The sequence below is a fragment of the Gambusia affinis genome, linkage group LG04 (assembly GCF_019740435.1).
Source record: "Gambusia affinis linkage group LG04, SWU_Gaff_1.0, whole genome shotgun sequence".
Lineage (NCBI taxonomy): Eukaryota > Metazoa > Chordata > Actinopteri > Cyprinodontiformes > Poeciliidae > Gambusia > Gambusia affinis.
Window position 1 is genome coordinate 7677489 of NC_057871.1, and position 24920 is coordinate 7702408.

General features: G+C 38.0%; 2 protein-coding genes across 3 annotated transcripts in view; one reads left to right on the forward strand and one right to left on the reverse strand.

Moving 5' to 3' along the window:
• Positions 1 to 1926: 1926 nt before the first annotated feature.
• LOC122829323 (choline transporter-like protein 1) lies at positions 1927 to 14447 on the reverse strand. The gene is made up of 16 exons (XM_044113783.1): positions 14205 to 14447; positions 13882 to 13968; positions 11766 to 11914; positions 11055 to 11191; positions 10202 to 10295; positions 9294 to 9463; positions 7940 to 8029; positions 7669 to 7811; positions 7282 to 7468; positions 5784 to 5952; positions 4670 to 4826; positions 4473 to 4556; positions 4236 to 4373; positions 3061 to 3297; positions 2511 to 2585; positions 1927 to 2412 (listed from the first exon to the last, which is right to left on the reverse strand). The coding sequence occupies exons 1-16, from the start codon at positions 14226 to 14228 to the stop codon at positions 2389 to 2391; spliced, it is 1965 nt and encodes a 654-aa protein (XP_043969718.1). The 5' UTR covers positions 14229 to 14447; the 3' UTR covers positions 1927 to 2388.
• Positions 14448 to 15088: 641 nt separating this feature from the next.
• dlc1 (DLC1 Rho GTPase activating protein) overlaps positions 15089 to 24920 on the forward strand; it is an 88400-nt gene continuing 78568 nt past the window's right edge. The window contains exon 1 of one of the 2 annotated variants that reach the window (XM_044113785.1): positions 15089 to 15243. Coding sequence is in view for 1 of the 2 variants with exons in the window: in XM_044113784.1 (XP_043969719.1) it covers positions 22445 to 24646 (2202 nt within the window). In the remaining variant the exon portion in view is untranslated. Of the gene's footprint in view, positions 15244 to 21087; positions 24647 to 24920 lie in introns of those variants that run through there. The other variant, XM_044113784.1, reaches the window with a different exon arrangement.

Here is a 24920-nt window from a genome sequence, read left to right on the forward strand (position 1 = left end):
TTATCTATATAATGCTAAATTACATTATTGTGAAAAGGTGTTAAGTATTATTTAATTTCTAGATGTACTCATTGAATTTAAAGACAGCTATTTATTCATATTTTAACCGTTTATTAATGGGTAGTTTCATCAAACATTCATAACAGGAGGACATTCATAACCTTGATATGGCCCAAAATGAAAATGAGCTTGAAATTCCTAGTGTAATGTAATAGTGTAAATAGCTTCAGTGAAGGGATGCAGCTAAAAGTCACACTTTCATAAATATAAAGTGCACGTCACTCCAAGCTGATGTGATTCATGATTAAAATACAGACTAACTCCAGCAAGATTTAATAGGCTCACATCTGAAATTACTTATGATATTCAGGTGAAAGTTTAGAGAAAGAAGTTATTAATTTATTTATAATGTGATCTGCAGATGTTATAATGCATGTAAAGTAAAAATTATGGTAAAAAAAACTCAAAACTCACTTCCTCCAAATTCACACTTGGTAGTTGCCCAGTTAATGACAGACTCCACAATAAGAGTAAGACACAACAGGTAATTCCTAAAGGAGCTTGCTGTAAACTGACCGCTGGATCCATGCATACTGATGGAGAATTGACAGGAAGGAAAAAATGTGGAGGGGAAAAAAAAAAAAAGCATACAAGAATAAAAAAAGTGTACAGTCACAATATTGGTAATTAAATTGCTGAAATAAATTAACTTTTGATGATACAGAGGCAGGAAGACTCAGTTTAATGGTGTAGTCACGTCACTTCACCTGCCTTTGCCCATCGATGGACAGAGGATCAGTCTGTCCCAGGGGAATTGTGTCTTCAGTGTAGCTTACCATCACTGCTGTGTGCATGAATGAGTGAATTACTAAATTTAGCGTAATGTGCTTTGGAGTCCTATATCATTGTATCACTATACAATGGTAAAGCACTATACAAATGCAGGCCATGTCAAACTTTGACAAAACTGTTATAAGATACTGTATGCGTTGTGTTTCATGGGTCAGAACAAACAAAAGCTCTATAAAGCTGACCAGGCAATTTACCATTTGCAATTACAGTAATTAAAATGTTCTGTGAAAGAATGTCCTTTTATACAGTACAAACTCATGTGAAAGGATGAAAACATAACATGCTCTGATACATAATAATTAGGATAGAAACAAGGGCATAATACCAATTCCTTGTTTGCGAACTAAAACATGTAACATTTATGATATTTCTGGAAATTATGAATTATTTAATTTTCATGTTTTGGCTATTCAAGTTTCACTTCCTTTTCATCCATAAGAGTTGTATGAATGGTCATTGTGCTGTTTCACAGAAATCAGCCCAGGGTGAGTCACGAGCCGAGCATCGAGCGGTTTTCCTCTTGATTCCTGTATTTTATGGAGGTGGACAGCAGTGTGCAGAGACAGCTGTCCCATTAATAACCACTAACTGCTCAGTGGTTTAGTCCATGGCTGTTCAACAAACTCAAAAGGAAGAGGCAGAAGCCTATAGATCAATACAGTTAGGAGAAACGGACATAGATCAGACCAATTCAGCCTTCTGCTTCCACTAACTTGTCTAATCTATACACAAAAAGGAAGTAGGTTATGTGTTTAAAATCTTGGACATGTACAAAGGTATTTGAAATAATAATAATAAAAAAATCCTTTATTTTAAGATTTACAGCTCAAAATTGTTGGTAAAATATCAATAACATTTATATGGATCTGCTGCCCTCCAGTGGTTAAACACAACCATGAAATGTAGATCTTTTTTTTAAACATGCAATTCAACAAGAATCAAATTTATTCATGAAATTATTAATAGGTTTTCCTGATAGTGATGCCTCCAAGTCAGACAAAATAATTTACTTTTTAAATCTTGATTGTAATTATCACAAAGCAGACTGAGGACAGTGAAGAAGAACAATAAAACAGTTCTTATATTAAAAAGATTTATTTAGGCAACCCATTAAAAAACCAAACAAATTCAATGCATTATTGGACATCAGTGTTAATACATCTGTTGACTTTAACATATACTACAAGAACATACAAATGAGTAGTGAATCGCATAATTCTTTTAAAAAAGCAATAAAAGCAAATATTTGGCAGCAAAAGGAAAACAAACCAAAACTTATCAAATCACTTAAACAAAGCTAAAACATCTCATTTTCCCTATTAGTTTGCAGTTTTTATGAAAAATCCCTCTCTTTACAACACAATAAAATATAAAAGCTGTAACTGTTCAGAATCTGTCCAAAATGCATAGCAAATGCTACTGAAACCTCTGAACTTGATGCTGGTTACTAGTAAGCCTGGCTTTATTCTTGTCAAACTTTGTGCATTTCAGGAGCTTCTTTAAGCAGCTTTTATGACATGGGGGTTAGATAATTGGTCAAGCTGAACTCTCTCCACTTCTCTGCAAGATAGAAAAAACCCCCAACATATTTAGTACGTATTTACTGAGTAGATAGAAAGAAATAAATCACCAAATGACATGAAGATTTTTCTACTCACCATGGGCTTCATTTCCCGTCCCTCTCCCTCTGGCGACTTGTATTTACCCATTTTACTACTCTTCTCAATATGCTCCTGGAACAATAAATAAATAAATAAATAAAATTCTGGTAAACTCAATTTATGAGAATCAAGATCAGGGTCAACACCAGTTTTCCAATTAAAAATTCCACACATTTCCAGACCGAATGTTTAAGTTTTTTATTATACTGTTATTTTGGCAAATCAAGAGGAAACAACAATAATGTGGTGAAGCTAAGTTCTAATTCATCTGCACGGTAAACTGCCATTTCACTTGTACCTAGCAAAGCAATACATAGACATGATTTAGCTTCAGCTCCCAATGAGATATGAAAATTCACCATTGAATATCAGACCTTCAATGGAGAAATACAATTTCCTCTAGAGTCTAAAATTTATCAGTGAATTTTCATAAAATTTTCCCTCGGGCTATCATGACTCATTGGGAGCTGACGCTAAAACATGTTTAGCTACTGAACCATGGAATTATAATGACAATAACCCACAGGCACTCGAGAAGCCGCCTCACCATCAATTCCTTGTCCATGTAGTACGGTCGCCCGGAGCTGCCGTCATTGAGCTTTTTGTCCACAGCATAGCAGAGAAAGAGGACGTCGACCACGTTCTCAAACAGAGAGAGGAAGCAGTTGGCCACGAGGTAGGCAAACAGGCAGGAGATGAGGAGAGGTAGCACCCAAACGGTGTAGTCCTGTTGGTGATTCAGAGCCAGGATGCCCGCAAAAGCTGTACAGGAGACTATTAGAACCTGACAAACAAGTTCTGATTAGAGGTTTCTCAACAGAGACAGAACAAATATACATTTTGCCCACTAGATGGAAGCACAAGTTGTCCGTTCACATCATGTTGGAATACAAAGTCAAACGTCATTGTAGTGTCATATTAGCCTGGCTTATCATCTTCCCACACAATTACGTTGGATTAAAATCCAAGACAATCCAAGACAATCCAAGATTTCTCCCATTGACTTTGATTCCTCTGGTAGAATTTGTACCGGGCCAAACAGCGAACAGATGGAGAAGTTGTGAACGATGACGTTGATTTTCTTCAAGTCAACCCTTCTCCCTTTTCATTTCAAAATGCATTTTCAATTTACGTTTAGAATTGTAAACTATTTAAAAGGACCATGCAGTGTTATAATTTTTACAATAACAAATGTGCCCTGACACTATAAACCCAGCTGGGTAAGGGAGAGTGTTTTCCCACCGAAGACTAAGTTCACTGAAGAAAAACAACAAGAAAATAACCATAATATAATTTATTTAAAAGACATCTGTTTGTCGGGGCGTGTTCCGGTGGCGTAGAGGGTAGCGCGCCCCACGTTTGGAGGCCTTCAGTCCTCGACGCGGCCGTCGCGGGTTCGATTCCCGGACCCGACGACATTTGCCGCATGTCTTCCCCCCTCTCCCTTTCCTGTCAGCCTACTGTGGTATAAGGGACACTAGAGCCCACAAAAAGGACTCTAGTCCGTTTTGTGAAAGAAATCTGTTTGTTAAGTCACAAGAGGCATGCGAGTGTGGAAGCTTGTTTTAGGAGAATTTAGGTTTTACCTTGGTTACATAAATTTTACGAAGAGAAGAATTGAAACTGACCATGGGATATTGTCAAACTGCATCCAAAATGTGCTATTAACAAAATTTTCCACAAAAAGAGAAAAGAAAAAAACAAATGTGGGATGCATCTTACCTTTCCCATAAAGAGGACAAAGTCCCCCACTGTGTTAATGACTGCCACTTGGGCAGCGTTCTCAAGCAAGAGTTTAAAAGCATCACAAACTGAAGAGCAGAAGTTGGTGCTGTTGATGGCAGTTGCAGTATAGGCATTCTGAAACAAGACAACATTTGCTTTGTTAAATTGTACAAAAACAAAATGGTTTTTGTGAAATCTTGTATATTCTGTCCTCATATCCCCGTTGCTACTTACTTGGTTTAGGAATGCCAAACACTTTTCCAGACAATACAGACAACAGACGCAGGCTTTCAACATGCAACGAGCGCAAGCATTTTCCTGGAAAATAATAATAAAAAAATATATATATATAAAATCCTAGCTTTCAGATATGTATGAAAATGCACATAATGTCAACTTGCACAATCTGGTTATAAAGGTTTATGGCTCACTTTTCCTTTGAGCTGGGTGTGGATGTACGTCAGGATGATACGAGGAATCTTAACCAGTGTGATGATGAAGGATCCCTTTGCCACAGTGCCCATGTGGTAGCGCAAGGTGTTAATTGAAGAGTTAACTACCGTAAATTGCGGTAAGTTATTCTTGTCCCTAAATTCAGTCACACATAAAAAGACAATGTAATTGAAATCATGTAGCATACAGTTGTTCCAAAAATCAATCCAGAGTAGATTCATGGGCAAAATCTGAAGTTATTTTGGTGCTTACAATGAACAAATTTCCAAATTTTATGTTAAGGCCAAATTTTAATATCAATTACAGTCTCGATAGGAATTCAATCCTCCTGAATAGAGCACATATTTACAAATCAGTTTTGCTTAAAACTGATTTTACATCATGATTGATGTAACCAATCATGAGCTTCATTACTGCATCAAGTGTCCTTGAGAAAAGACACCTCAGAAACCTACACAGGTGATAGAAACATTTCATCTCATGTTAGAGAAATGGCCAAATCTAGACCAACATCCAAAAAGGGTCAGAGAAAAATTTTGCCTTGCAAAAACAGGAAAAAGGCTACAAAAAAATATAGCAACTGCTCTGAATATTCTGAAACATAAAGTTGGGAGCATAGGCTGCAGAACAATGGCTACACCTTCAGTTCGTGTTGGAAGAATCACTTCCCACCAAAAACAAGAAAAGTCAGCTTCCATTGGTTCATAACAGCAGCAGTTCGTCTAGAGGAGGAGGAATGAAGCATCTGCTGAAAAGAACATACTGTCTACAGTAAAGCAAGGTGGTGACTGTGTGATCCTCTGGGGCTTTGACATTTCTTCCCCTACTAGCAGAGTCTTGCATTATGCTGAAGACAAATTAGACAAATTTCTCCTCCAGAAATGTTATGATGCGACCGTTCAACCAAAAATTGACATTTGTACGGTTAGAGGTTTTTAGCCATTTAAGTAATTCTTTTTGGATGCGTTTATTGCAAACACCTTCTGGTTTGTATGTTTTGCCAATGAAGCTACCTTACACTAAGTGGTTGAATATTCTTAGGTAAAGTTAAATTAAAATGGAAACACGGGTCTTTTCCTACTATTATAGCACCTTGTGAAAAAATACGTGCTGACAGCTCCAGCGATGGTCATCTGCTGGAAAGCAAGGATGAACTCACTGATCCAGATGAGACCAACAAGGTGATACCACACCATGTACTGAAGAGGCCCCTGCATCTGATACTCAACCACACCTGTGGAGTTGTTCTTTACAGGAGATCCTGGAGGACAAAACAAGCTATACAGTTGACAAGAACTAAGCAGTTTGTCTATTGGTAGATTTTCAACAATTTGTGTCCAGGAGGTGTGGGGTCTGCAGAGATACTAGCTGCTCTTTTCCTCTTTAAACTAATTGTTTCACTATTTTTTGAAAATAAATCTCATTTATCAATAACACTGCATTTAATTTGTTCCATCACTTTATCCTTGTTACAAATACCTAAATAGTTCAATACAGATAAGATTTTTTTGACCATGGTAATGAAGTTTATGATTAAAAAACCTTTTTTATCCTTCCAGCCCAAACGATAAGTGGAGTTTGCTAAATGCAACAATGATCGGAACAAAAACAGTTTGCTTTAGGTGAAAGGTTTTAATTATTTTTACACCTTTAGTGTTGTTTGCTTTAATTTGAAGGAGGATCTGTAATGCTTTGGGCCTGATTCTGTTCCACAGGTTCTTTTTAGACTGCATGGTGTTATAAAGTCTTGAGGCACCAGGAGAACGTAAGTAGAAAAATTCAGCAGACTCAGCAAGACAACTAAAAACAGCTCATCTGGTGTTTCAGTTGAATAATAATCCATGTGAAGAATGCTTCAGTAAATATAAAACCAACCTTTTATGCTTCTCTCAGTCCCAACATCTTAATCCTAAAGGCTACTTTCTAAAAGAGATTTTGCTGCTCCAATAAAAGGTGATCTTAAATTTTTTTTGCACATCTTAACTGGGAGTGTCTGCCAGAATAAAAACAATCTAGTACAAATATGCGATCATGAATTCTCAGAAAAGTATGCCCTACAAATCCTCATTCACTGCAGTGATTTTTGTTTTTTTTCTTTGAACGACGCTTAAACTTTTCTCCACTCGATAAAGTTAATCTACATTTACTGTAACTAAAATTCATACTTTGAGGTGTTAATATAACACAAATGGTGGTCAATAATGAATGAAATGCCTTTTCCATAGAACAAAAAATGCCCCAAAACATTTTTTTTAATTTATGCCTTAAACCTATTAAAGGCATAAATTTGATTCATCAGCTTCTCTGTGTTTGTCTTTTGTTTTCATTCTGACTATTTCCCAGCAGAAAGGAGAAGTGGGAGATGAATTGAGAAAGCTCTTTGACCTTGTTCTCCACATCATGAGACTGCCACAGGATTCCAGATGTGGGAGTTCAGTCATGACACAAAAGCCCAACTAAATGCCACACACTTAATAGTCTGTTTGTTTGGGAATGGTATCAAAGACCATGAGAATTTGAAAAAATTACTAACTGAAGAACATTCAAAATGTAAATAAGTTAAGTGAAAATAATGTATGTTTTAGCTGACCTGACGTCCCGAGGAAGAGAAGTACAGCTATCCAGTAAACCCAGAACATCATGAGGCCGAGGAAGGTCCAGAAGGGATGCAGGAACAACAAGGGGAGGCTGGTGAACACTTTCCCTGTCACATGGAACAGGCTGATGGTGAGAGACACATGCTTCCTCAAGAAAAACATCAGCAGCAGCAGCACTACCTGCAAGATTAAACACAGGGTTTTCCTTATTCTTTTCTAGAATGGATCAGGTGGCTAACAATATGCATAACATGAAGGTTTTCACAATATCATTACAAAAATCACTGAATTTTAGTATTTAGTGTGATTCTGATTGTAATTACGTATTTTTTCTACAAAAGAAAAAAAAATTAAAGTCTACCAATTGTGGAAATACATACTGTGAAAATAGTAGCACCAATAGAATAAACGAGCAAAGCTTTGTCATTGTCCCAAGCCACTTCTTTCAATAATCCACTTGTGCTGTTATTGCTGAGAGCATATTTTTGGTCCGCGTACAACCACCAGAGGATACCTGTCCCACCTGAAAAAGATAAAAAACGTACAAAGTTTGAGCTGGAAAATAAAGATCACGAGTAGAAGGTAAAACAAAGTGTACTGCAGCATTTTGTGAGTAATTTTAATTGAGAGTAGCATAATAAAACAAATTACCTACAGAGCCGATGATTACCAGAACTGTGAGAATTATAACCAGCACTTTAGAGATGTAACGAATAACAACCGTCATGATCAGCGACAAAACTGGACAAAGGAGAGAAAATGTAGAGTACATCATGAACTCGTAGAAAAAGTTTTTTGTGTGTGGTAGATAAAGCACGGTTGCAATGTTACAGTTCAAGTCAGATGTTTAAATAGGTTGATCATATGCATGAATATTTTAGTTTTGTGCTTTTAAACCATCTTTAGGGTGGAAGCACAGAACTAAGAAAAGTACAAATTGCTGCTGCCCACATTGGAAACCCCAATGTCCTTTGGAGAAAAGCTTAAATGTCTGTGATGGGCCAGACATCAACAACGTCGACGATTTCTGGAGTCTGATTAAAATCAACAAATTCAGTCTCCTCCTATCTTATCTGCAATAAATGCAAATTTGGTTACCCCAAATAAACTTAAAAAAAAATCAGTCTGCTGTGTATACCTTTTAAAAACCAAAGTTAAAGCACTTTATTACAAGCCCATGCCCATGATGAATGCATCTATTGTCGGGCAAATAACCTGAATTACCTTGAAAAAAACAGCAGCGGTCTCAAACTCATTTTTGTTATGTGCCATATTAAGATAACAAATGTCCCCAAAGGTCCAGTTGTGTCCCCGTAGAGCCTAGACGGCCACATAAAAAGTTATGGAGTTATGGACCTTGAGTTTGACATATACTTTATAGTCAATGACAAACGTCCCTCTAAACCAGGGGTGTCAAAGTCAAATGGACGGAGGGCCAAATAAAAAATTTAGCTACAAGCCGAGGGCCAGACTGATCGAATGTTCATTGAGATTTTTTTAAATGACGCATTTGGTCTAGTGCAGCGGACCGGCCCAAGCCTTCGTAAATTTCCTGCGGACCGGGGGGGGGGGGGGGGGATGCGTGCGTTGTGTGGATCGAACGGGGGGGGGCATCTCGCATTTTTTCAGACGGGGTGCCGGCTTGCTGCGGGCCGGTTCTAATAATAAATCAAGATCATCCCAGGGGCCCGTAGAAAATCTTCTCGCGGGCCGGATGTGGCCCGCGGGCCTTGACTCTGACATATGTGCTCTAAACCAAGAAACAAAATGTTGTCATGCGACAATTTCTCTCTTGAGAAACAGACACTTCCTGTTTTTCCTTTATGCACCAAAAACAGTTTCCCTGAAAACTATTTCTTTCCTGCTAAAATCCCAACAAGCAACTAGAGCAGAGCAGTGGGACAGCAGCAAACCAAACCTCACAAGAATGTTTTCTTTCATAACACTTCAATACCAAAGAAACATTCCTCTACATATGATGCATGTTACAGATAAAGTTTTATACCAAAAGCCAGAACACAAAGACCCATGATGATTTCTTTGCTGGTGATCACTCCTGCAATGACACGCCGCAGCACAGTGTTGTCACTAACAAATGTGATAAAATCCTGGGCGAATTCAGCATAGCATCTGATGTCCACAGGGATACAGCGGTGGAAGACGGGGACAGCTTGACTGAGAACAAGGAGGAGAAAAACATTATTTGAAAACTAAAGTAATGGAGACAATAATTTTACTTGTTATTTTTAATTCATCAAGCAATCATTTTATTATGTCCATTTAAAGCTCTAACTGGACAGCCAGATTGATCTGGTGGGAGGAAATTTATGATTAAAATTTACTTGAATCCCAGTTTCTATCTTGAAAGTCCATTATTAATATCAAAAGTATTCACAATGAATCGTTCCATTGTTTTTGTAACAGGTCAACCCTATATTGGTACATAAATGACCCTGCAATAGTATTCACACCTCTTAAATATTTCCCCATTTCATCATGTTCCAACCTCAAACTTCACAGCATTTATTTAGATTTTATGTGGCAGACAAACCCACTGACACAAATGAATCAGTTGCGCTAGAGCAGGGTCACATCTAAAACATGGCAGTGGGCTCTGAGGACCTGGGTTGGAAACCCCTATGTCATAAAACATTAATAAACAAACAGCATCTTAAGTATCTAAGGAACACAGCCAGAGATGGCAAATTTTGAAGAAATGTTAAAAAGGGTGAAACCACACAACACTAGTTTGTGATGTTCTAGGACTGTGATGTCAATTAAATATACTCAATTTGTCAATGTAACGCAAAATAAACGTAGAGTTCGATAGGTATGAATGCTTTTGTAAGCTACTGAATGTAGAATAAAAAAAGAAAACCATTTTTAAAAACCCAAAATATGGTAATAACTCACCTTTGTGGAACAGGAAGTTTTGGACATTTTGAGGATCTTTCACTGCTGCTCTCATATCTTGTTGGAGTAAGCTCATAGGAGCAGAGATTAGACCCTAATAACAGAAAAAAACAAAAAAATGATTCAAAAGAAAGGAAGGAATGATGAGAAAAAGTGTTTTCAGATTATTAAGACCTCCATGTTGTGGAAATTTCCAGAGATGTCCAGAAACATCATTAAAAAGTCTACATGACCCAAACAATGAGCAGTAGGGCTGGGCATTAAATCAGTAATGATAGACATATGAACAATATCAACAGAAAATACATCCAATGGTATATTCAATCATTTCATTGATCACAAGTGATTCTGGGGGGATGTAGGCAGAGGAAAGACCTAATCACTCAACTTTTCATGGACAGCTAAGCAAGGTGAGTGGCATCAGCTAACTCGCTCACTCATTGGTTACCTAGCAACAACTTGTTGAGTAACTTGCACACTTGCAATTTCAGGTTTTGCTACCTGCCTCATAAATGCTTCAAAATAAACCAAAGTGTGGAGTGAAAAAAAAGAGTGCAACAGCTCACAAAGGAACTGTGGATGATACAGTAAAGCTAATGTCACCAGTATTTTAGATATTTAAGACAAAAAACAAATCATAAAATTGATATGAACACTCGTCGTGACACGTTTTTCAGCTATATTGCCCACCCCAGAGAACCAGTGTTTCCAAAACAGAAAAGGAAAGAATGACCTGTCCTTAGTAGCAATGTTGTTGATGAATACAACAACACATGTGCACCACCAACAGACGTTAGACATTTAACCTTAGATATTTAACTTGAGATATTTCCACTTCTGATAATTTACTGACCATTACTGAGCGCAAAATCTTTCAACTCTTTGTACGTCTTCAGTTCTGTGGCTGGACATTTGGAGACACACAAGGCGATGGACTTGATTTTTCTGTTGATAACGTCAAATTTGCAAGGCTCTAGAAAGAAAACGTACCTAAAAAATAAAACAAGAAAAAGAAACAAAATGGCATTTTAATTTTAAAACTGCTCACAATTGCAACATCTGAGAATGTGAAACAAAAAAAGACAATTTTCTCTGATGAAAATTCATTTTGTGGTTGCCATGTTATCGAGGGCACAAACTTAAGGATGCTGACGTTTGCTACCCCATCAGACAGACTCTGCTTTGTTGATGAAATGCTTGTTTTTTTTTGTTTTTTTTTGTTTTCTCCAAAGCCTCCATGGGCAATCAGCCCATCAATAAAGCACTGCCCTTTGTTTCCCTGAAGCGAGGCCTTCAGACTGTGGGCTGGTGGTAACCTCCAGCCTCAAATATTCTACAGAATAGAAATGTCCTTTATTGCCCCACGGTGGAGACAGTCATGTAAGAAAAACTCAGAACTGAGAAAAAGCTGCCAGCTTGTGCAAGTCAAGAAAAAAAAAAAGAAATTTTCAAAATATGACACAAATCAAGAATTTCTTATTCTCAACTATATAAAATGACTCTGGTACTTAGATTGAGAGATAGAATAGCTGAGATCGAATGATTAAAATGAAGACATATTTACTTTTTCGCAGTCATGTCAGCGCCGCTGAGTGGTACTCCGTCAATCTTCTTGTTGGTGTTATTCCGGCCACATGTATTGCCGTAGCTATCATATCCAGAGACGAGGCGGGAGGCACCTCCTGTGGCGATGGCAAAGCCACAAATTAAGGCCTGCAGACACAGATGTCAGAAGAGGACATGAACAGTTAACAGAATACTATTAAGGCACTTGTTAGGGTCTAACACTGAACTGCAAAGCAGAAGGGAAACAATGGTGAGAATTTTATGTAATTATGAAAAGTCATCACCCGAGTGCATCCTGTTTTTATCTGAATGTTGGTGCATGGCCAGTTCTCTCAATATCTGCTGGTAATGACAGGATTTTACAGCCATGTAGGGTAAAAAGAAAAAACAGGACAAATAGAGCTGTTCTGAGAACACAGCTGAATGCTGAATGTGATCTCACACATTGATTGGGGAGAACTCTAAAACAGGGTTAGATTATAAAGCAATATCTTAGTGCACAACTCAGTGCGATGCACGATGCATCACATGAAAAGCCTGATCATCCATCTAAACTCACAGGCGGGGCAAACAGACAGTGGGTCAAACAAGGAGGAAAGGGAAACTTTGGAGGAGCTGCAGAGATCCACTGCTTAGGTGGATGAATTTGTCAGTCTGAGAGCAATGAGTCATGCTCTGCACTAATTGGCCTTTTTCATTGAAGCAATGGCTTTAGGAAGGCCAGTAGGCAATTTGCTACAAGAAATTCAGGGGTAATGCTAACGTGTTAAAGATGGTGCTCAAATTGGATCTGCAACATCAAGAGTTAGATAGAGGGCAACAGAGTGTCAGGTGGAGGTTGAGCTTATATTCACATATTCATTTGTTAAAATGGGACAATCCACACAGCTTTGAAAATTGATCTTCACAGACACTCTACACCCAATCCACCTGAGCTCTTCAAATTTCACAAAAAAGAATGAGAAATAATTCTTTAGAGTACCTCATGGTGCGGGGGAAGGACACTCAAGTCTTTTCAGATTTTTTTAATTACAAAAATGTTAAAAGGCATCATTTTGTGAATCAGGGTGTAATTGCCTTAGCAGAGAATGAAGCAGGTTGTCAAAAAGCGGACAAAATAATAATAACAATAATAATAATAAATCGACTTCTCATACTCTACTTGTGCTCCACTGGCTGCTGTAGTAATTTGAAAAAATTCTAACAATTGCTCCTACTATGGTAATTACACTGTTAGTGTATGCAGACTCAGTGAGTATTGTGGGATTAATATAACAATGGAAAGATTACAGTTTTGCTGCAAATTATTTGTTTGCAAAATGCTATTTTTGTTTTATGGAGAGGTTATAATATAGCTTAATGATTCTGATTAAGGGTAGGCATGGCTCAGTTATTGACACCAAGGTAATATGTGGCTTCACATATGCACAGATTTAAAAGATATCTTGTCAGTTATATCGTGATCAGGTTTTCTATTGCTTGCATGCATGTGCAGTCATGCAACATGTTTGCAACTCAGAACAGAGAGAGCCCTTTTGTGGGTCTACTGCATATTTATCCCATCCCAAAAATTAGAGGATTTAATTAAATTTGATTTGTTAAGGGATATCAGAAGGAGCGGCTTGAACAGGGCAGCAACAACTGCCCCTGGGTAAAATGTTACAATCTAAGGTGTCACTGGGCAAATCGGATACAATATCTGATCCATCTATTTAATACAAATCACTGTGAAAACCATGCAGTTAAGCATTACTAGATGTTTTCACTTAGAAATTTTAAGAAGAAACAATATCAGTAAAGTCCAATATTTTTTCTAAACTTTTAATCTACACCTTCCAGGAAACTGATAAAGGTGATCCATACATTTAATACTGAAAGTTTATCGCTCATAGCACAACCAGTTTAACAACAATTGCTAAGTTCAGTTTTGAAAGTGAGTGTAAAGGTTATTTCTTTGGAACAACGCAGAAATACGAGATCTAATGTGCAACAGTTGATTAACTGGTCCAACAAGGCAAAATACCAAATTCTTGATAATCAAATTCAACGGGTAAGCTGTGAACAAAATGTGAACAATCATTATTGCCATCATCATCATCATCATCCAGACGTACCATGCCAATGCAAAACAGTGAGAATATGAGGAGCCATGGTATATCCGTGTATCTGCGGTTCTTTGTCGGATTCCAGTCCCGTTCACCCTGCCAAGGCATGAGAGACAGACAGGAGCGGTTATTCTTTTGGAGCCTGTTTTTGTTGTGAGCGCCTCTCTGCGTGCAGCTCCCCTCAGTAGGCAAACAACCAACTACTGAGGAGCTGAAGACAAAGAGTTGCCACAGTTGGTGCTGCTGCTGAAAAAGATGTCACATTAAAATGCCCACGAAAGTCGCTGTGAAGAGAATCAGCCATTACCTCCAGCACAAGAACTGCAACTCACCTCTGTGCTACTACAACATCCCATTGTGTTACAGTAAAAATAAAACTTTGCGTCTCTCCGTCACAACTTTTCGATTCTTGTTTTTCTTTCCTTTTCATAAGTTATCCGGAAAAAAAAACAAAACACACACACGCGCAAACATACACACACATTCGTTGCTAACTCGTTTGGTTCATCGAAATCCTCCCGTTAGAGGCACTCCCTACAGCTTCAGGTAAACACGGAAGAGGACTAATTATATGACCCCCCACCCCCCACATCCAGTGAAAATATGCGTGCTCATTTCAAGGACTGTAGGAAATAACCATCTGCACAAAACACATTCTCTTTTTTTTTCTTTTCTTTTTTCTTTTTCCAAAGAATACTATTTTATGTGTTTCAAACTGCCATGGCTATGTGCATTTGTTATTATTTTTTTAATTTCTGTTGCTAAGCTATGGCATTCTGCTTTTAATTTGGCCCTCTAAGCTTTTTCCCTTTGCAGTTTTGTTTTGCTTTTACATGTTCAGTAATAATAATAATAATAATAATAATAATAATAATAATAATAATAATAATAATAATAATAATAATAATAATAATAATAATAATAATAATAATAATAATAAAACAGCCAAGGTATGCTTTTGTTACATCCAAGGTTGACTTGACAAATTACGCGCTTCTTTAAATGCATCACGACCAAGGGCATGCATAACGTTCGTGTGGAGTTTGGCGCCACTTGCTGGAGAAAACACGTCATTGCTCAATGTGACCAAGCCAAAGAAGGGAGGGGCTTAGTGCCTATCTCGGTCTCGCGGTGATTGGGCGAGAGGCGGGTGTTAGAAATTTTTCCTGACAGGTTGTCAGTGCTTAAAATATCTAAGTATTAGACAATCATTGATGAAACAAATTGACTTAATGGATGTAGTGATAATAAGTAGACCGTTTTTGGAACGTTTGTTGTACCTCCTATATTTGCACAGGACTGAGTTTCTGGAGGATTTTATGAATGAGCTCAGATTAGGACAAGAAAGCAGATTAATCAAACTTCCTACTGGTGAGTGATGACCAGATTTATGTATTCAAAGCACTTTTTTCTCTGAATTATATATACTACATGACTTATATATTGCAATATTTTTGCAAAAGTATTTGTTGTCCTTGAACATTTTCACATTGTGTCAGGTCACAATCAAAAACTTTTGTATTTTATTTGGATGTCATGTGAGCATTTAACACTAATGAGCATTGGTGAGCATTTCACACTGATAAATTTGCACAGAATGTAAAAATGTAAATGAGACTGAATACAAAGACATAGACAATGTTGTATTTCTTTTCTTACGTTTCACTCTTAAGCAGTACATTTGTATCCCAGTTAAAAGTTAAAAGCCGCCGTAAATGCAAAGTTGGCTTTCTTTTGGTTTTTATAAGTGGCGACAAATCTCTTGGAGCGGGAATACAATACAGCTGTCACTCTGTAGAAGTTCAGATAATGTGTCACTTCCATGCTTATCAACTCTAAATTGAAACTTATGATAATATATTTTTTACACAGATGTACTTCTGACTGTATGAATGAGCAACCATGCAGATGTTCTGTTAGGTCAGTTTGTTACTGAATTGCAACTGAACATGTTCTGATACAAGTGCCAAGAGATCTATCTCCCTCATCATATGATGAAGCAGCTCATTGCATCTCATATCCTGAACCTCGCCTGTAAATACTTCCTGCCGAGGCTGCTTTGGCAACTGTATCTAAGGACAACAGGGCGTTCTGGATCCCTACTGGAGAAGTCATTGCCGGTGCAGCATATGTTCAGCAGCATTCTTGGTGAAGAGGTGTAGTGCGTCACTGTCTTGGCCTGCTCGGGGTCTGGGCCGAGTCATTTGTCATATCGAGCGCAACACAAGGATAAATATTATCTTTGCCTTTCCTCGGATACCTTCGCGACTCATGATGTAAGCAGGGGGCAGCTCTGGAGGATGTGATGAATTCCATCCTGGCCGTCTCATGCACCAAACAGCTAAAACATCAGTACTGCTTATTGTACTATTGGTCTTGCAGGCAGGACTGTAACTGAATCTTGTCACTTGTAGACTATTTCTGATTTAAAATTTTATTTGAGATATCTTTAAATCACCTACCTGAATCATAAACTATTACAATCTTCCTTCTTAAAGGCTCACATGACTCTTTATATTTCACAATGATGTCCAGTCTCACCTCAAAGTCAGGAGCCCACAAAACGACGGTTTGACAGGGCAAACCTTTAAAGTCTTAGCAATGATGTTCTAATCCTGTGCTCCTTATTTACTTTGCCTGTGAAAATGAATTTTATAAAGTTCTTTTTTTTTCTCCAATTGATATTTTCCCCCTTCTGTTCAAAGCCTGGTTATCAGCTTAAGGCACCTTTTATGGTTTATCAAACATCTTAACATTCATGTCTGGATAACACTCACCACTCCTATTATTTTAGCTGCAGCTTTAGCAGTGACCACAAAATACATGCCTTAATTGAACTTTCAGAGCTCAAAACAACAAGTTCCCCCTTTCAGCTCCATATTTGGATGCTCAGTAGACTCCAGTTTGCTTTTGAATCTAAATGTCCTTGTTTAAGCTAACCTGAATTGTGATCTCTTATGGTGAAGTTGTGCTGCTTTCTTGAGCCAGGTCTACCTTAAAAAAAGAGATATCTGATCTCAGTGGAACCTTCTGAGTAAATAAGGGTATGAATTAAAAGATGTTCAATTAGTTTGAACCCAGAATCTCTCCTGTAAATACCTCCTGCCAATGCTGGAAGTATTTAGCCAGTTGCAACTTTTAATAAAACATTTTTGTTGTGATTGAAAAAAAATGAGTTTAATTTGTTTGCAATAGTTGCATGTACTGCACATAATCTGCTAAGTATTTGTTTATGAATTGCAATTTTTATCGTCATCACAACATTCAGCAACATTCAGCAACATTATCAGATACTACATGTTTTCTCAATTTAATGAGTTATTTTCTGATAGTTTTGTGTTTTGGCTAATGTTGATATGTTAAAAATGAACATGTTTCTAATTAGGGATAAGCTTGTTTCCGATGTCAAGAAAAACAAAGAGTTTTGAAAGCTACAATTTAAAACTGATACAATTTTCCGACATCCGTCTGTTAAGCAACTGACTGCAAGCTAGCAACCAGAGCTAATAGGCTGATAGACCAGCTAATTACTATCAGATTGTCGGCATTAGGGAACACAATTATATATTTTTTATTTCCTGGTTCAAAATCAGAATAGTCTTCAGTTATAATATAGATTTAAGCATCTTGTCATGACATGGCAGATAAGATCTGCTCTAGTGGGCATTTTGTGCTTATCTGTTTTTCTACAGCGAATGTAAAAAATTTAAATGACAATAAATAGATGTTTATGATAACATCATTGAAACTGCAGTGATCAATGTTATATTTACAACAGGAATAATTGTTTCCTGCAGTTATTGCTCTTATTTTATTGTTTAAATAAGAGCAAGTTACACATTTTAGTTTTAAATATTTTGCATTTAAATCTTTACTAAAAGTTATCATTAAAGGTAAATTATACTGACCCATTTGGCCATGAGTTTTTTTTTTTTATTACAGGAACACACAAGCTGTAATTGTTGCATGAATCCCCATAGACGAATACAAGACAGAGATTATAAACATACACATCACTCAAAAAATTCAGTGTGTGCTGTTGCTGCTCCTTTCTCTAAAATGATTATGTTATTAAGCCTGGTACGGTCTTAATGACATGTACTTCCTGTTCCCACAGTAACTGACCGTTGATCAGTCCAAGGCCCACTCTCTGTCTCCCATGATGACTACTTGTGGTTAGACTCACACAAGGAAAACACAGTTAAATCCCCAGATGATTAAAGACATTTTTAATCTTTTGTTTAAGACTTCTTTCTCCATGTTCCAAACTTGCATCATCCACACTGGGATGTTACATCTAACATTATATTGAAGCTGTTTGAGTTCCCACCCAGACCTCAAAGATAGTTATTAACCAACGTGACACTGGGCTTCTTGAAAAGAGCCTGGTAGCCACAGGGCAGAGCGAGTGACAGCAAAGGAATCTTGGTGTGGTTTGTTGATGTTATTTTTGGAGCCTCAAAATGAGAATCTAGGGTTTTGCTTTTGTTTTCTTTGCAGTCCAAATGACCCAGAGGATTTCTTTTTTTTCATTTAAATTTTTTTGGGTACATATTTTCAGAGCTGCTTTTCACGTACATTTAAAAGAAGCATTTTGCTTATTTTTTTGGGTTGTTTTTTTTAGCTTTTTAGGGAAGACTTAAAAAAGTTGCTATGAAATCGACTCAAAGCAGCCTTTGTATTTTCAAGGACTTATAATGACTCAGTTATGGGAGGGAAAATATTTTTTTTCTGTTTTCTTCTGTGCAAATGTCACTAACATTTTCCTACATGGGCAAACACACAGTGTTCTCAATGCCAAAAATGTATGCTACCTTATTTTTTCTAATAATAAACTATACCAGCGAGGAATGCGGAGTGGTTTTCTCTGGCGTAGCACTGCTCTCCCCTCATCAGAATTAAACACTGGGGGATGTTGAGGTGATTCTTGAATGGATCTTTCTTGTGTCACTGCTGTAGACTTGTGACATCCCACTTTACATGGATATTAGAGTGGTTACTGACACATGGTCCTTACCAAGAACTTTTATGTTAATAGATGTTTGTATAACAGGACTTGTGGTTTTACTTAGATTTTTTAATGCTTAGCATCAGCATCATGATCTTTTCCGGGAACACAATTCGTACTGTTGGCTCATTTGCGCATTCACAAAGAGAAATCCTCCTGGGAGGGTATATTGGATTTCTTTTGTCTTTTTGTATCTCACTGTAATCATAAAAATAGCACATGATTCAAAGAGAACACCAAAAAATCGAGAAAAAGTTTAATTGCATTTTGCCGGAATACTTTGACTGTTATTTTCTGAGAAAAAGAATCAAGCAAATGTATTTTTGCGTACAATAATCCAATTTGAGGAAAGATGGACTGATACATTTTTTTCCTTGAACACATGGTGTATAGTCTTATGCAGTTAATTTTGGTTCTACTTGAATACCATTCTCAATGTGTCCTGTATTTAATGCTGTTTGGACTTAATCGGATATTAAAGGATGCATGCTACAGTGAACGATACCAGAGTTACTTCTATGATAAAAACTTAACCCTACATTTTTACTGTTCTTTGTAAACTTTAGCATCTCAGCCACTATAAATATTTAGTGTAGGCTTTAAATATTCTTTAAATCACCTTTTGGTGTTGCAGTAGTGCTAGAGCAGGTAAAAGTATTTGTCTTTCTTTTGTTACTGTCTACTTTTCTTTGAGTTTAACTAATTCACGAGGTGTTTACAGTGTAACACAGACCAGCTGCACTGTGACTAAACCAGATGGTTGCTGACAAAAACAGAGGCGTGTCATCCTAAATTATTGTATCTGAAGAAATTGCTCGCTTTCTGTCCTGTGTCATATTGGTCTCAGCGCCTTAATCACATGCTTTATCCACATAGGAGCTGCATTCATCTCCCTAAAAAATCTGTGTTTCATTACATTACACTACACAACATGTGACATACGGAGCAGTGTTGTTGACCTTGGAGTCTTCCTCTTCACTACCAGTAGGGCCCATCTGTGTCTCTGGAGAGGCGACATTTCTGGCAGTGCACAGTTTTCCCAGAGATGAGTCTAAGAAAAGGCTGACCCAGAGCTTCCCCTCACATCTGGATGACCCCAAGGTCAGAGGCCAAGAATTGTTGGAACACTCAGAGGGGGCATCATTCTACTTTTCTCTTGTTTGAATTGTCCCTTCTGCTTTTGCACATTGGTACATTTCTGTCAGCTGAGCTGTGCTAAAAACTATATTTTGGGGGAAACAAAAGAACTGGAAAAACTTGAAGAAACGTCTAAATAGGAAAAGATTATAGCTTGCTTCTGCTTACATTGTTAAATAACTAACTTTTAATCAACTATTCTGTTTTTTAAAACTCATACTCAAACTATCATTAGACATGCATTCACTCATAGTCACCTGCCACTCAGTTAAGTATACTCAGCCTTGGCTCTAGCTATAGACTTCTAGTTATGATTGAGACAACTTGTTTAAGTTTTAACTGAGTTAAAGTTAAAGGAAGAAAGAAGTTTTGGGTGACTTTGAATGTGCCATAATTATTGGTGCCAGGTGGACTGCTTTGAGTGAGCACTCTGGTTCAATTAATGAAAAGCCAACATTACCTCAAATAATCACTACAGTTAGTGACATCTTGTTGAATTGTTGCCAAAAAGAATGAAGGCAGTTCTGAAAACAAAAGGCAAATTGTATTTAACAAAGTGGCTAGTGTATTTTGCCATTGTTTTTGATTAAGGGCATTTGTCAGGTTACAAGATGACAAATTGAAAAATGTAAAGCATACCCTGGATATAACTGCAAAAACATTAGAGCAATCTTTTGGCACAATGCCAGAAGGCTTACAAGCGAGCCAGTCTGTTACTAATCAGAACCAACCGGTGGGAGTCTTGTCCAGTGAACGGTGCTGAAGCAAAGTGAAGAAAAAAAATCTAAAACAACAGTTTACAAAAAAAGAGAGGAAAAATATTATTTAAAATAAAAGTGAGTAGGGAGCATACACTGAAGAAGAGTTTGTTTAAAAATGTTCAGGATTTCTACAAACGGGGGGCGGATGGTCTTCTGTGATGTAACTCATACTCCCTGTCAAAAGGCAGCAGGGAGGAGACCTGATCAGAAAACGGGAAGAACTGAGGAGAGAAGGGGTGGAGTGGGGAGAAGAAAAGCCGTCCCCTCTTATACCACCTCAGCTCTTCGGCACTCAGTGTCAGCAGAAAATCTCTAATGTGATCAAGATGGAAGCTGTCCATGGACGTCTCACTGCTTCCCGGCTTTCTTTCTGCCTTTGGGACTGCCAGGACTTGTACAGCAATCCAAGAGCGAGAGTACTGACTGGAGCCTTGAAAATGGCCTGCACTGCTTCTGATTAAGGACCGGATTCTGAATACGCTTGCAAATATCCAGTCTTTTGGACAGAGATAGATTTGTGTTTCCCAGAATATGGAGGAATTGCTTCTGGTAAATGAATGAGAAGACAACCAGTGGATCTCTGGATCACTTATAACAAGCAGGATTTGTTGGAATATACATTCTGCCGGATGGGAAAATAATCCACATACTTGATTTAATTGTTAGATGCTATGTCAGCTTTAGAAAATGTACAAAAACTAAATGTTACTATTCAACGCCAACGTGTATTGAAGTTTGGATATCATTTGCTGGTTTAATGAGCTCCTAGAATGTGTAATTGTTTTATTTGTAACTAAATCTATTTGTACTTCTACCATCTCTTACAGTTTAATGCCAAGTATGGTAGATGAAGCTGACCATCCCCTGGTTCCTTTCCTAAAAAGGAACTTTTTGAAAAAGCATAATTTCTTATAATTGAATTTTTTAACATTTAAAACTTTTTAAGTCAGATTTCAGTCACGGTTGCATACCGTATATGCTGTGCGGTTAGACTGGCTGAAATATATAATGAAGCAGATGTTGAGCTTACATAGAATATTGTCATATTTAGAACAATAAATGCAAAGTAAGATAAAATTATTTAGTTTGATCTGTTAGGTACCACAATACATTTTACTCAGTGACTCTCAGCTGCTGTTTTAGTTCCCTTTTTTATGTCATTCCCTTTTTTGTGGGTTTGTGATTTGACAATTGTGCTAAGACCCTAAAAAGTGAATAAGGGAGATCAGCTTCAGAATCTTTTTTTGTCAGGTTTATCCACTTAAGAATCTGAAAGCATAAACATCTGTTCTGGCTCAGGGTGATTGACTGTAGTTGGCCAGCTTTAAAGTAAAATTCAGAATGACATTGCTTTGGAAATATATTAGTTTTCCTTGTTAGATCAACATAATGAGGCGTCTTGACATCTTATAGTGGTCCAGTTTATAAGTTCCCATGGCACTGGGTATGCAGAGTTGTTGCAATCCTCGAACTTTCACCCACTGCTTCCTGTTACAGTGAGAAGCAGGGCTTGATTTGTCATACTGTCATCTGGACATTCAGTTACTGTAAACTTATAACTAGCAAACACTTGATATTTGTTACTCCCATTTCTTTTCTTGATTTCAGCAGATCTGGTAGTCCGATTTAGACAGCAGCCCTATGGGATAATACTTGACTTTCCATCATGCCTGTTGCTATTCGGAAAAGAAGTTGGGAAGAACATGTGACTCACCCATCAGGATTACAGTATAGCTTTGATGATCTGGATCTGGTGTGCTGTCATGGAGTAGACAGAGAGGGGTTTTGGGTGGGCTCTGGGGCTTTAAAACAGGGCCGGCGGACGAGGTGTGCCTCCATGCCAGAGGGCTGCCAGGTGCCTTCAGATGACCTGGGTCAGACGACTTTAGCTGAAGCTTTTGCTGTTGACGATGTCGATGAATCGGGGCGCTTGAGGCAAAATGAAAACAATGGAAAGCCTCTGGATTTCCAGGAGACAGTTCCTGGAGACAGTGCTGGCCTTCCACAGAGGAATTCCAAATCAGCACATCTCCCAGCCACAAACACTGGGATTTCTGGAAGCCTGTGCTGTAACATCTCCAGTGTTAACAGTTCTTTTGCGACTGATAATCAGAGTGTAAAAACTCTTTACAGTAAAGTGGTAACTGGCACAGAAAGTAGCCAGGGTTATATCTTCAGGGATGATGTTGTCTTTACAGGCCTTAAAGAACAACAATACATCTCTATCTCTTCAAACAAGGGGCCTTCATTGTCTGAATCTGCTGGTGAGCAGATTGGCAAACTTCCAATCCATCAGCAGACAAAGGAGAGCCACATAGAGGGTTACAGCAGATCTCCTGAAATCTCTGAGGTCACACTGAACTGTTGCGCTGGCGCCGAACTGGAATCTCAAACCAACTGCCCAGATGTTGAAGAAATTATTTCCACCTCCGACCATGCTGGTACAAGTGGACTGCTTTTTGCACAGCAAAATTCTACTGATGCAGTGGAAGATGGGAGTGCACTGTCTTTGCCCAACAGGGAACCATTTTTATCTTCTGCAGTAAATGAAGAAAGTGACGAAGGATTTACTGACAACCAGAACACTGTTTTTGTTCAGCAGCTGGATGGACTGAATGAGTTGGGAACAAAAAATGAAAATACAGGACTCAATCATTTAAGAAATGTTCAAGATGAGCAGAACTATTCTAACTGTCCTGTGGTATTAGATCAAGCCAGTGATTGTGACATTTCCAAGGCCATCCTGAACCTTCCTGCTGCTGCCGAGCAGAAATTTCAAACCAACTGCCCAGAGATTAAAGGGATAATTTTCACCTCTGACCAGGAAAGTGCAGGACAACCTGTTTTTGTCCAACAAAATTTGCCTGATAGAATGGACAGTGACAATACATTGTCAGTGCAACCTGTTGTGGCTTTTTCACTGGATGAACAATGTGACAAAAGATTTACCCAATGCCAGAGTCCTTTTTTTGCTCACAGGCTGGATGGATCGGATGACTCAGAAATTTTAAATGAAAATGCAGGACACGCTCATCACTCCATGAACGTTCACTTCGAGGAGGATTCTTATAACTGTGCAATGGCTTTAGACGAGAGTAATCATTGTAAAATGCTTAACCAGACACTAGTCGAGAAACATAATGTTGCCAAAACAGCAAGGAACTGGCCTCATACGCTGGAAAGTGCAGAACAAGGAGAGCTGTTTGACACATTTCAGTCTAAAGTTAAAAATCAGTGTTTGGCAGTGAGTGAAACTGTATCAGCTGAACACCAGAGAGTTGGAAATTCAGAAAGAGAATCTATACAGACAAGCAATATTTGTTGTGCAGATCAGCTTGTGAAAACTTCTTTAAGTCAGTCATTGGATAACATGGTTGAGAGCTCCTTACCCAAAGAGTTGACTGCAAGCAAGGATGCAGACATACCTCTGCCTATTGAAAATAACTATTTTAAACTTATGACTATTCCAGAGATCCGCCTGATTGAGGCAGATGATAATACTTTGGTAAAAGCTACAAAGAAAACCGAGGCTAATATTACTGAAAACCAAGTCCATAACAACCTTCTGAATAATAAATACCATGCTACTGAGCAACATATGAAACTTCCTGTCCTTTCTAAAGAGGTCAATGAGGGACTCCATGGCAACCAAACCTCTGGCTTGAGTGAGTCACCTTGCTCTGAGGTGGCAGATGGTTACAGGGAAGACCACAGCTTGGGAGGAAGAGTTTCTGCGATGGGGGAGTTGGATGACGCCATTTTCTCAGCTGTTTCCAGCGAGACACCACCATCTGGTTCAGATCTCAAAGGGACATATGAGGCTGGAGATCAGAAAGAGGACAATGTGGTCAAGGTGCGGATGAGAAAGGTAAGTGCCATAAGAAACCCTGCAATATTTTTTTTTCTGTTGTTGCGCAGTAATTGTGATTCCAGGAACTTATCTGTCGAAACAAGCAGTTTCCATACTGGGAATAAATGTCTAACAAATAATGTCCCACACTCTGGCAATGTGGTTTGGAAAACAATGACTTCACTCTCACATGCTTACAGATCTGTGAGTAGGGGGGGCTCTGTGAAATGTTTTACTATTCCTCAACAGCTCATTGCAAAACAAGGTCCTATAAGGGCATGGAAGCTGTAAT